This window comes from Pundamilia nyererei, unplaced genomic scaffold (genome assembly GCF_000239375.1).
Source record: "Pundamilia nyererei isolate P.nyererei 1_Seehausen unplaced genomic scaffold, PunNye1.0 scaffold00245, whole genome shotgun sequence".
NCBI classification, from domain to species: domain Eukaryota; kingdom Metazoa; phylum Chordata; class Actinopteri; order Cichliformes; family Cichlidae; genus Pundamilia; species Pundamilia nyererei.
In genome coordinates, this window is record NW_005187646.1 from 1 (window position 1) to 12812 (window position 12812).

Genomic DNA, 12812 nt, shown 5'->3' on the forward strand with positions numbered 1-12812 from the left:
CAAATCCTACCATGTGAATTCATGGATTTTTTTCACATTCTGCCTCTCACAGTTGAAGTGTACCTTGCACAATCGGTGGCTGACTAAATACTTTTTTGCCCCACTGTATGTATGTATGTGTGTGTGTATGTATATATATATATATATATATATACTTCAATACAACTATAGAAATACATCACAGCATCTTCTTACTCAGCTTAATAATTGTTCTTGGCACAAACGATCCCTTCCTACACCTTTTTGCTAGCTAGAGGCATGCAATCATGTTGTCCTAAGGGCATTAATTAACGGACAGCAACAACAGACCGGGCTTTTCCTTAAGACAGCCTGATGATACAGCTTCATAATTTTTTTTCCCTCCAGTTCTTACAACCCTGTTCAGTTTGCCCCTGATTACCACATTGAGATATTGGATATAAGGACACTTTCAATCAAGCTAACAAACTCTTTCCAAAAACATTGTGGCTAACGCCAAAGCCTCTTAACACCCTGATCTCTGATTAGCTTTCTTGTAAATGGAATCAATATATGTTTCCAGATTTAAAGCGAATAACAACTTGCACAGACTGACCAGGAAGTGAAACACCTTTTACGGGGCCTGGGTCATTCAAGACATGCTGTTTTGACAACATTAATCAACAAATGAGCCTTACACAATTCTTCCAGCCTGCGTACCTCAGCAACCTAGCCTAGTAAAAACAATAAAACCTACAAGTGCAGACATAGGTCACATTTTTTTTGGCAGGCTCTCATTTTTTCCACATTCCTTCAAAGGCATGTTTGAGTTGGTTTCGGGATTAAAGGACTCATTTTGGGTAAGTTCAGTACCTGTCGGTGATGGTTAAACGTAGAGGTGAGGTATACTCTCCACACAGAGTGGAGCAGAGCACAGTCACCACATGGGAAACATTCAAAAACTCAAATGCTATATGTATGACAAATATGACAAATGCTCATCTAAACAAGTCATCTCATCCACTTCAAACCTGCCAAATTTGAAGTGGATCAGATCAAGTGTAGTCGAAGCAGGCAAAAAACCAACAAAAAGGCAGCTTTTTAAAAATATGTATTAAAAAGCTGAGCAGAAATTTGTAGTAAAAATCTGTCTGTCTGTTCTTTGTTTCAGAATAAGGACGTTATCCTTCTGCCATCCCATTCTGCCTTATCACGCATTTCATAACGCCCACGCAGGATCTGTTTTTTTAAATTCTAGCACAACCTGTCTTCCTCTCCCAGAGGGGAAATCCCAACAAACGAGGGCTGTTACAGGGGAGTGGTTTGCTCCAACAACAAATTAAAGTCATCCAGAGCTTGAGCTTTCAGTTATATGCAGGTGTTCAGTAACAAAACACAGGTCTTCATCCTGCAGATGCGCAGAACTTGACAGGTAAGCCTCTGGAACCTAAGAGGAAGTTTTCTGTTTAATGTAGTAACAGGACATATTTAATAATAATCTGCTTTAATTGAAGAGTACTTAGTTCAAATTTGCACTGCGTTTGGGACTGAGTGGTGTTAAAAGGCAGCATTGTTCATAAGTTTGCTTATGTATTCAAACTGTAAAGTTCATTTGCATATAAACTGATCGCCGCTAATCTTTTATGTTTCTAAATAGGCTTAAATCCAACTGCTTTTAGAGCCTTTTTTCTTACTTTAATACTTTAATGTACTTTATTTGCATATAAATTTGTTTTCAGTGTTTTAATTTCGACTTTCACCTTGAGCTGCAAACATAAACTAGTAGAATTTAGGTGGCTTTAGTTGGAATAAATGTTTTGCAGTTATGCATAAAGTAAAACCTTTATTTTGAAATGCTTAACAGACACACCTCAGTAACCCTGTGTAGGAGGAAACCAGTTGCGGGGCATTTTGTGCTGCAGTTGTTCCTTGTTTCTGATCCTGCGTTTACAAGCAGAAAGGTAAGCCACCTGTACATGTTTCACTATCACACACCTGCTGTTTGTTTTTCATAAAATTTATAGTAATAGGCAGTTTACCCTCCAGGTTGTGTGTGTGGAGGGAGCAGCAGAGAAAACTGACAGAGAACGCTAGCTGAGAATCAGTGAATGACTCCGTAAACATGCTGGATTCTAGAGGGATTGAAATCTCAGGAGGCCAGACTCTGCTGGCCTCTCCTTTCAGCTCGAGTTTCAGAGGTGAGTTTGTGTAATTTTAGTAAACTGATAACACATTCACTGCTCTAAAAAGTCTGAAACTCTAACCTCACACATTGTTTTGCCTCCAAACACCTTATTCCACCTGTTTTATTTTTCGAGATTCATAGAACGAGGAAGTCAGACAGACTTGGGAATGTTAAATTAGTCGCACTGTTGACTTTGTGTGCCAGGCCTAAAGCACACCACATGACTAAATGCTTACCTAATCAACCGAGAGCTTTTATTGATAAATGAACTTTACCCCCTTACTGCATGCACTGTTTCCTATTTTTCACTGAAGAATAAATACCTGATGCTTTATGCGGTGGCACATATTTACAGTGCGTGAAAGACACAGTGTGTCTTTCATGTCCAGGCTAGTAAAACTTCTAATTTCCCTACAGGGTGCTCATTCATCGATGTGAAGCCGCCACCGGTGAGAACTGTGAAGCAAATGCTAATGATGAAACGTAAAAATCTACAGGTATGGCCCTGAGTGCAAGTAGACCAGTAAAGTACAGAAAATAGAACATATAGAAGGCTTCATCTGAACTCTTTATAAAGGTGCACATGAGCGTGTAAAGTCTTGAGTTATGGCAGTGCTTTGAGTTCCTCCAGTATGAGGAAGAATTGGCAAAATTCAGAGCCAAGTACAAGTTGTTGAGAAAAGTCTGCATGTAAAGGCAGCCCAAATGAGTGTGTTTATTATGAATAATAACAACCCATAATAAGCCAATTATTAATATTCCTAGTAAAAGTTGACATTGATCCTCTTGTATTAACAGAACTGCTCACAGGACAACTACAATTTGGAGCATAAACGCATGTCTCCAAAATACGAAACTTCTCCCACTGGTGTGAATCATCATCAGTTAAGCCCTCCAGTGCCTGTCAGTCAAAATACCACCACCCTGTTTCCAACTGCTGCTCCTGAAAATGCTCCAATGAAACAAGAGTTTCTCGTAAATCAACAAATGCAGCACAGCTTCGAGTATCCACCCCTGCACGAACAAAGGACCCCGTCTCCTGAAGGCAGGATGACCTTGTTTCAATGGCAAATACAGCAGGAGGCACGCAAAGTTGAAGGAATTTCCCTAGAGCAGCTGTCCATGCAGGACTCAGATGGTGACACGTATGTATACATGAACGAAAGCATTACCCTGACCAGTGGTTAGTTGAATAAAGATCAGTGTCATAGAATTAGGTGAGAAGATTAAATAGTAAACTAAAAAGTAGAGATACAATTGTATGGGCAGACAGAGCTAGGTCAAAGTAAAAAGCTACATGGGTGAAACTACTAAAAGTCAAGGCTGATCAGCTGAAACAGGTTAAAGTAACAGAACAGTGGAAGGCTAAATAGCACCCCCCAGCAAATGTATAGCTAAATGGTTAAAAGCTAAAAGGTTCCAATATCTACAGTTATCCGGTAAAGTGACATAAATATGAAAATAAGCTAATGGATCATTGATTTTTAAACAGTTAGATAAACATATTGGGTGAAGAGTTTACAAAGACAAAAGCAAACAATTGAAACGGATCACAATATTCAAATGGTTGGGAAAAAGATGATTAAATGGTTATAATATGCAAAGGTAATGGATAACAGGTTGGAGCGGTTGGAAAACAGGTAGAGAAGTCACACGAACACTAGGTGAAAGTTATTGTTTTAAGGTAAACAATTAAGCAAAAAAAAAAAAAAAAAAAACGCAGACAAAGGTGGAAATCATTGAGGAGCAAATGGAAAATAGCTCTAACAGGCCTACTTGGCTAAAAGTGCAGAATAATTATTAGAAATCACACAAATGTACAGTAAGCCTGACCCAAACACTATGAACAGCATTTCTGTGGATTTCTGCTGCAGCTGACCTTTTTACTCCTTCCACCAGATTCCTTCACATAGCAGTAGCAAAAGGTCTGCGTGCTCTGGCTTACGTGCTCTCTGCAAAAATGGCTGGAACTTGCTTTCTGGACATTAAAGAACACAATGGGCAGGTAAAGACATTCAGTGGCTTGTGATTTATGGTGGTTTTCATACATCAAGACACATTAACCTGTAAGCTGTGTTTCCACAGAGCCCTCTCCAGATCGCGGCTACCACCAATCAGTACTTAATTCTCCAAGACCTCATGGCTCATGGAGCTCAGGTCAACACGAGAGACTGCTGGGGCCGTGCTCCTTTGCATGTGTGTGCTGAGAAAGGCCACTATCTCACTCTGGGGGTAAGAAATCACTATCAGTATTTACCTACCTACCTGCATATGTATATATAGATTAAATGCTGATTAAAAGTTAAAGCATAAACTTAAAGTTGACCTCTTTAGGCTTCAAATATTCACTAATTTAATCTAAATCATTCCATTGCTAAGCAGTGCAAGATTATACTGTCTAGCAACTTTTCAGAGCATTGCTTTGGATCAAGACGAAATTTTTAAGTTAGCTTTAAAAATTCTCAAACTTTAATTGCTGCTATCAAATACAAAGTGGCTATACAGTGTAGACATTTACCTAACAAACGAAATTCCCTGCACTAATCCCTTTGGGATTGCATCAGAACGGCATCTGGTGTTCTTGTTGACGCAAAATAAGAAAAATATTTGTGGTTGTTTCTATAGCAACAACTGGCTTAAACACACAAGTTTAAGATGTAAAAAAGGTGATTGTTTAGAGTATAGTATTCCCATGATACAACAGTTGGACAAAGTAACAGATACTGTCGTATCTCCTAGCGAGATGGGAGTGGCACACCTGTCTCACTATTGCCCCAATCCAGGGCGTGAAGCTCTGCTGGCAAATGACACCTTGTGAGTAAATGAGCCACACCCATGGAAAACGGCATTAGGTGATACCTGGGGATTGAGAAAGGCTGGCTAAACTCCAAACGCAGGATTCATTTCTTTTGTAAAACATAATTCAGCTTTCATAATAAAGCCTGAAGATTTTCACTGAAACCACAACACCAAGTCGCATAGATGACGACAGTCTTGCCACGTTTAAGCATCACAGGGCCAGAATTGGGACAGCTTTCCTCAATGGAGTGCTTACAAGTAGGGGAAACAGAACTTTCTGATTCTGAGCAGCAAAACCAGAGGGTTTAGTGTCAAAGAACTAATCAAATGTCATAACCTAAACAGGAGACAGATATCGGTGTAGGTCAGTAATCCAGTGGTCATTGTAGGCGCTGAAACTGGCAACTAGACATACTTCAGTTTTCAATGATGATCAGAGTCCCATATTTTTTAATCCCTAGTATGGTTACTACCGTAGAGTGTGTCCTGAGAATTGCTGACCCATCCCATTCATTGTTAAGAGTTAACAAGAGTTCTGCCATAAAGACAATATTTGACGTCCTCCCCTGTACCCCTATTGACGAGTTCTGACACTTCAGTATATATCATTAAATTCAAGGGTTACTCCTAGTAAGGTTTCTAGAGGGTAAAGAGTTAAGGCTGCATGATAACAAACCCACTAAAGGTTTAACCGAAGAAGGCTCTTGGATGACAGGTCTTCAAAAACAAGAAATTGAGTAAGTCTTTAAGTCTTGTCTTAAAGACTATAAAAAAAGAGGCCTTCATCTCAAGCCCTTAAGACAACAGAGATACACAACTCATCTTGTTAATGTATAACATGCGTATTGCTGAGAGTTAATATGAAACACGTTGCCTGCTTCCTCAAATGTACCAGAGACCTTTGTCTTATCACATGGCGCCAAAATTAATAATAAACCCGGACTCTGATCCACTTCCCCTGCAACTGTGACAAATGTAGGCCAAATAACGTTTTGTCAGAATAGAATTTAGTGTTGCAGTCATTCTTTTTTTTTCTAGTTGTATTAAGAATATTTTCTTAATCTCACTCATATTTCCGCAGGGCATCTGGAAGGCCTTAAAAGGAAATGGGGAACTGATCGATGTAGAAATGTTCAGTTACGATGGTGAGTGTGTTTTTGTGTGACTGAAAACTTTAGGATGCTTAAATGCCTTTTTTGTGATTAAATTCTGTAATTTGTTTCTGTGTCTGGAAGGTTTGACTGCTCTTCATTTGGCCGTCTTGTCTCACAACAATGTTGTGAAGGATCTGAGGAACCTGGAAAATCCCTGCACATTCATGACCGTGGAGCTGGGGCAGCGAAAGCGCTTGTACTTTGAATGTATCAAGATTCTGCTGAACATGGGCGCCTCCTGTGGGACAAAGGTAAGTATTACCACTTCAGGGGAACATTTAGCTGGCTTGGTCCTGCTCCACACCAAACTGCTCGGGTTTTCCCGTCTCTTGTGGTTTGGTTTAAGATACAGTGATCTAAATTTCCAATCTGGTTTTCATTTGGTTTATTTTTAATCTCTCCAGGATCTGAAAAGTGGGCGGACTTCTCTCCATATGGCTTCTGAGGAGGCAAATGTGGAGCTGCTGAAGATTTTTCTTGACCAGCCAACAATGCTGTCCATTGTAAATGTTAAGGTATGCCTACTGTTTCATGACAAAGAATATGTTTAGGGTGGATTGCTGCCTTTTACAAGAAACCAGAGATAAAGTTTCCCAGCTGTCACAGCTCCAAACTGCGCCCATAAAAACTACACAAACAGTAACATGTGGTGTCTTTTCCACTCCTTTCAGACGTTCAGTGGAAACACGGCGCTGCACATCGTCAGCTCTCTGACCAATCACAAAACTCAAGCCGAAGCGGTGAAGCTGCTTATGAGAAAGGGAGCCGATCCTGGGATTAGGAACTTAGAAAATGAGCTGCCGTCTCAGCTGGTACCTGAAGGTCCTGCTGGGGAAAAGGTAAGGGTGTCACTTCACATACATGCTGGAGGAATTGCAGATGGCACTGTTTGCTGACTGAAATCAAAATCAAATTTTTTTCCTGCAGGTGCGGCAGATCCTGAAAGGAAAACATGTTAATGCTTAAATAAAGCTGAAGAACACTGTCAGTCAGACAGTTGAGTATGATAAATATGATTTGCCAAACAAGGCAGATGGTGGTTGTTTCAGTGAAACATGTCGAGTTGTTCATTACGGTGTAATGCTTACAAAAAAAAAAAAAAATGTACTTATGTAAAATTTTTGTTGTTACTTTTATCAAGTAGGGTCAGTGTGATTATTCTTTACAGGTTTTAAGAGTTTGGAAAGGAATCTTGGGGTTGTTTTTTTTAAATGTTTGAATATTTTAGCACCAAGTGAAATCCTTTTGTTAATGCAGTGGAAAATATTTACCCATCTCATCAAGAGATAGTACTTTGAAAGGTATCAAATGATTTCTTTTTTTCCCCGGCATATTGGGCCAAAATGTAACAACTGGTGCATCCCTCATCAAATCTACACTTAATTTTCTAAGCTTAAATCTTTGTAAGAGTTCTAATCCTAAATATCTAGGTAATGTTTTGATAATGATATGCAAAATGTGGGGGGAAAAAAATCACTGAACCAACTTTTTTCTAACTATGCAATTACACTGTGTTGTTTTTGTCTTCATGACTGTGTGTTATTGTAAAGGTAACTATTGTGATGTGTGAATTGTCTTGTTTTACATTTTTAGTTAAGTTTCAACTTTATGGTTGTAAATAGGAGGGGTGATACAGAATTCTGGGACTCTGCCTCATATACATATAAAAAAAATCAAACAGGCATGATTTAAATTTGGGCAATCACCTGTTAATGTCTTATGTGCATCTCCAACACATTGTGGTAAAACCTCCAACTCCAATTTTGGAGAAATGGACGAAGTCACCTGGACGAAAATTTGACTAATATGGTGCCGAATCCCAGAATTTTTACTACAATTTCTAATTTTCTAAACATTTTTTTAATGTTACTGCATGTGATTTGCGTTTTCTCAGTACTTAAAAGTAATGAAGTACACAAAACATTTTAGGATTTGTTGCTGTTAATGATGAAATGTCAGAAATCATGTACAGAGGGGAAGGTGGTGGTTACAATCTGTCCAAGGACTGATTTTCTTCAAACAATGATGTAATCACTGTCAAATATAAATATAGAAAAAAAAAAAAAACAAGCTGGACAACAATAAAGTCTCTTAGTCTTGGCAATTTGGCTCTAAGATCCTCTTTGTCCTTCAAACTAGTTGACCTTGGAGTTTAAGCATGCTTCGGCTGAATTTATTTCTTCTTCTTCTCCTGTGTGGTGGTGAACCACTGGTCCAGCAGCTTCTTACTATAGTAGATCTGCCAGCCGTGAACCTGCACGGCGATGACGATCACCAGGTACATGACTGACACGGCGCTGAAGCCGAAAATGAAACGGTATGCTTTGCCGTGGCGATAGAGCTGCTGAGCCACGGGGAACATCTCCATGCTGCCGTAGATCAGTGGCGCCACACAAAAGAGCCCGGCGCTGATCATGGAGATGACCAGGTAGCTGATGTTGTTACGGGGCAGTGCCAAGAAGCTGAAGACTGTGGGTATTATGCTCAGTAAGTAGGGGTACTCCCACTGGTATGGAGAGGCCACCACCTTGTGGGACACCAGGTTCAGCTGGCTTACCGTCACCTGAGAAAGAAATGAAAACACATTCAAATTTTACAGAACGTAAAACATGCTTCTGCACAAGAATGCTTACCTGAGCTGCCATCAACACCCAGATCAGCAGATGGACAATGTTGAGCTTACGGATTTCAGACTTCAAGGAAACACTGTGAACATAAAAGAAAGACCAATCAGATGTTAGATTTTAAACAACTCAAAATTTAGTGGATCAAAGTCTCCTAAATACAGAAACCTTTGCATAGCAACAAATCACTCAGAAGAATCTCTTAGATATAAATTACTATATACTTATTTAAGCAGGCCGATGCTTCTGATGTCTCAGAAACAGTACTTCTCAAAAGGCTGTATTTGCTTTGGCTTGTCCATCCAGAAGGAGTATGAGCTTACGCAACTGCAAGAAGCCTGTGGGTCCATGATTCAAAAGAATCACGACTTCTCCTGCAGCATTACTCAGAATTTATTCAAGCTTACAATGATCACCTTGACCGACATTGTGCTCAAAGTCATATTTGTTGTTTTACAAATAATAACTTGTGAAACAAGATGAGATAATGACCACATCCCGTCCCAGGTCAGACAGGTTGTGCAGCGTAACTTTTCCTTTAAATGTTGATCACTAATACATACAACCACTGCAGAATCATCAGTATCTCTGTACGAGGCATGACCTGGACTTTTCCTGAAAGTTTGACGTGTATGAGCTGAACAGGAATGGAGGCAGCAGAGTCCCCATTGGAGCTTCTGCACATCACCAAATTAGATGAGGCACCACCCTAATTAGATATACTACCTTACAGACTGGCTGCAGTAAGTAGTCCATGAGATGCTGGACATGTTGACATGTTCCTGTAGCATCTCTCTCAGTAGCTCTTGAGAATAGTCTCTCCAGCTGATAGTTGTGACGCCAAATGAGATACTACTGACATTCTGGTTTTAGAACAGCTGTACTGCTCTTTTTAGCTTTTCAAATTAGTAGTTTAATACTTAAGAACAGTGAAGCTTGTTTTATTATTTGATTTGAATGATCAGGACTGTACACTGATGAAAGAAAGCCTTGAATGAACTGAGGTATACATTTTTATACTGTCATCTATATCAGTTTAGTTAACAGGGCCCTAGTTAACACTTAGCAGCTTTTAAACGAATTAAAACTAAAGTGATTCCAGATAAACACTACTAATGTTTAATTACTTGGGCACTTAAGTTAAAATATTAAAAAAATAAAATATATATAATTCCTTAAGAGTTGAATTTGGGGATTATTGCTCATTTAATGACAAATAAATGAACCTCATCTGGTAGTGAGAGGCGACCCGCTCCCGGTGCTGGAAGTCACTGCCATCTGTGCCCGCTGCTCTTGGACCAGCCCGAGAAGCCATGATGGATATCTGAAGGCAAAACATGTCAGGTTTAACATCATCTAATGTCTAATTACACATCAGTAAGCCAGTCATTAACAGCAATGAGCTGACTGCTCAGTCAGTCATGCAATACCGTTACTCTTATATTTTACACTTTAAAAGCTTCACGTTTGCGTTTGTAAAAGTGACAAAGCTCTAAAACGAGGGTGGAAGGGGACTTTGCTCTTATTAAATCACGGCATACAGGTGTTTAATTCATTAGTTATCTGCTAATGCTGCTAATGTGGCACGGGGAGCATTTAAGAGTACGCTCCTGTTTCCCACTCTGCATGTCAGCTTAAATGTTTCAGAAGATACTTCGTTTTTACTTCAGCTGCCATGACTTATGTCGATAAGTTGAGTTACAAATTGTTTGGGAATGGCTAGGCTAGCAAGCTAATGCCTGTGAGTGATTCACTGCTACTGTAAGTCAAACAAAAGTAGTGTTAGCGAGAGATAAATACGAGTCAGACCACCGGCAATGGCATTATGTCGTCTGTTGAGACATCTGATATATACAACGGCACTTACCTTTTATTTTCTGCTACAGAATAAAAGCATTTAACCGTTAAAAACCTGGTTAACAACGGCTACAGAGCAGCTAGCTGGCCAGCTTCATACAAGGAAAGAGGGATGACAGACAGAATGTATGACGTGTCAATCCCTGATTGGTCTCTATCTTCTTGCTTTCCTGTGACTGTCATATGTTAACCATTTAATTCCTCTGATAAGCAGATTGCATTTCTCTGGATGATCTGATGACAACACACTGACACTGCTGCAGTCATAGGCTATTTTATTTTAAACATAAACTCACTGGCCACTTTATTAGGTGCTCCTGTTCTATTGCTCTTTACTGAAACATGTAATCAGACAAATAATTAATGTATTTAGGCATGTATACAGTCAAGATGACCTGTTAAAGCTCAATGCGAGTGTCAGAATAGTGAATAAAGGTGATTTCAGTGCCAGACAAGCTGAACATTTCAGAAACTGATGATTTACTGGGATTTTTCCACAAATGAAAAATTGTGGAGGTCAGAGGAGAATGGTCAGACTGCACTGAGCTAATAGGAGGGCAACAGTAACTCAGACAACCACTCTGAATGCACAAGATGCCAAACGTTGGCCTACAGATAAGCTGCGGCAGCAGACGACCTCACCAGGTGCCGCTCTTCTCAGTGAAAATTAGACAATAGAAAATTGCCTGGTCTGATTTCTGCTGTGATATTTGGACCCCTCAGTGCCAACTGAGGATTGTTTAAATGTCACAGCTTGCCTGAGTATTATTGTTGACCATGTCCAGTCCATCCCACATGACCCCTCATGACCCATCTTCTGATGGGGGCTTACAGCAGAATAATGTGCAATTTCACAAAGCTCAGATCATCTTTAAACTGGTTTCTTGAGCATGTTAATAAGTTCACAGTAGTCATCAGATCTCAATCCAGTAGAGCATCTTCGAGATGTGGCAGAACATTTTGAGATTAACATTTTGGATGTGCAGTTCACATATCTGCGGCAATTGTGTGATGCTGCCATGTCAATATGGTCCAAAATCTCTGAGGAATGTTTCCAGCACTTTGTTGAATCTATACCACAAAGAATCAAGTCCAGACATGGTCCAGTTCAATTTTGCTGTGTTGATTAAGGTCTTGGCTACATGTTTTTCATTCTTGTTGATTGTTATTGGTGTAGGAATCTATAAAGCACAATGTTTTTGCTTTGCAAAGCACAAACATCATCTTAAAAATTAGGTCAAGACGAAATTTTATTTATTTTTAAATTTTTTTAAATTTTTTATTAAACCATCATATTGCCAAGAAAAAACAACAAAGATCAAAATTCACGTATTTACAGCACAGTTTTTGTCTGAAAATAAAGGAATATTAGGAAAAGTACTTTTAAAGAATGTCATACCAAAATGGCTTATCCTCAGTTTGGAAAAAACAAACAAACAAAAAAAAAACCAAAACACCCAAACAACCAAAGAAAAAAAGTGGCACAGTCATATGAATGGGTACTGCTATTTTATGTGTCCTGCATTTTGGAATGAATTCTCTATTTAGTGTTCAACACACAAGACAAATCCAAGTAATCAGTAGTCAGACAAATAAATTACAGAGAATACTGACAAACTCACACATACCTTTCAGTTTATATTTATTACAAAAAAACAACAAAAAACTAAGGACATCAAAGGGAAAATTCAAACTACTGTGGACAAAACAAACATGTATATTTTTTTGCTGTTCTGTTTTGGACTGTGTGGACTGGTGTGAAATTTAATAAAATAGCCAATGGTTATGTTATTGTTAAGTGAATAAGTGTGGTAAAATGCATATGAATATCTTTTCATATTAAAAAGCTCAACAATACAAAAAACAAAAAAAGTCTAACAATAATTTAATAATTACATGATGAACCCTAATACATAACCCAACTGTAATTTATAACTAAGAAAAATAAAGTGATAGGTTCTTACATGCCCAGTATGCGGTTTATAATTGTAGAACAGAAACTGCTGTCCTGTCAAGTGAATAAAAAGAAGATATACTGTAAATCTGCACTGTATGAGGAGTTATCAGAATCCATGATATACTCTCTGTAGATGAATATAATAATATATGTGTAATTAAGACAATGGAATGGCTAAAAGCCAAGTGATTTATCATAACATTTATATACAAATTTTGGCCATGGTTTTATAACTTCCCTTTCTGATATTTATTTGTAAGTAAATAGAGTTGTGGTAC

At 38.8% G+C, this 12812-nt stretch overlaps 2 protein-coding genes across 3 annotated transcripts; one reads left to right on the forward strand and one right to left on the reverse strand.

The window, feature by feature from the left end:
• Positions 1-146: 146 nt before the first annotated feature.
• Positions 147-7948, forward strand: nfkbiz (nuclear factor of kappa light polypeptide gene enhancer in B-cells inhibitor, zeta). 2 transcript variants are annotated; one of them, XM_005749440.2, is made up of 13 exons: positions 147-818; positions 1130-1390; positions 1823-1919; positions 2005-2156; positions 2561-2640; positions 2942-3288; positions 4043-4148; positions 4229-4375; positions 6024-6087; positions 6178-6347; positions 6501-6611; positions 6768-6935; positions 7024-7948. In XM_005749440.2, exons 4-13 carry the CDS (start codon positions 2081-2083, stop codon positions 7060-7062), a joined length of 1308 nt encoding a protein of 435 aa, XP_005749497.1. In that variant the 5' UTR covers positions 147-818; positions 1130-1390; positions 1823-1919; positions 2005-2080; the 3' UTR covers positions 7063-7948. The 2 variants fall into 2 exon arrangements, with proteins under 2 accessions (XP_005749497.1, XP_005749498.1); XM_005749441.2 differs by having other exon boundaries at positions 147-1390.
• A 71-nt stretch (positions 7949-8019) lies between these two features.
• On the reverse strand, positions 8020-10822 carry jagn1b (jagunal homolog 1b). Its single transcript, XM_005749439.1, has 4 exons — positions 10588-10822; positions 9947-10044; positions 8730-8802; positions 8020-8659 (listed from the first exon to the last, which is right to left on the reverse strand). The coding sequence occupies exons 2-4, from the start codon at positions 10033-10035 to the stop codon at positions 8270-8272; spliced, it is 552 nt and encodes a 183-aa protein (XP_005749496.1). The 5' UTR covers positions 10036-10044; positions 10588-10822; the 3' UTR covers positions 8020-8269.
• Between the last annotated feature and the right edge of the window lie 1990 nt (positions 10823-12812).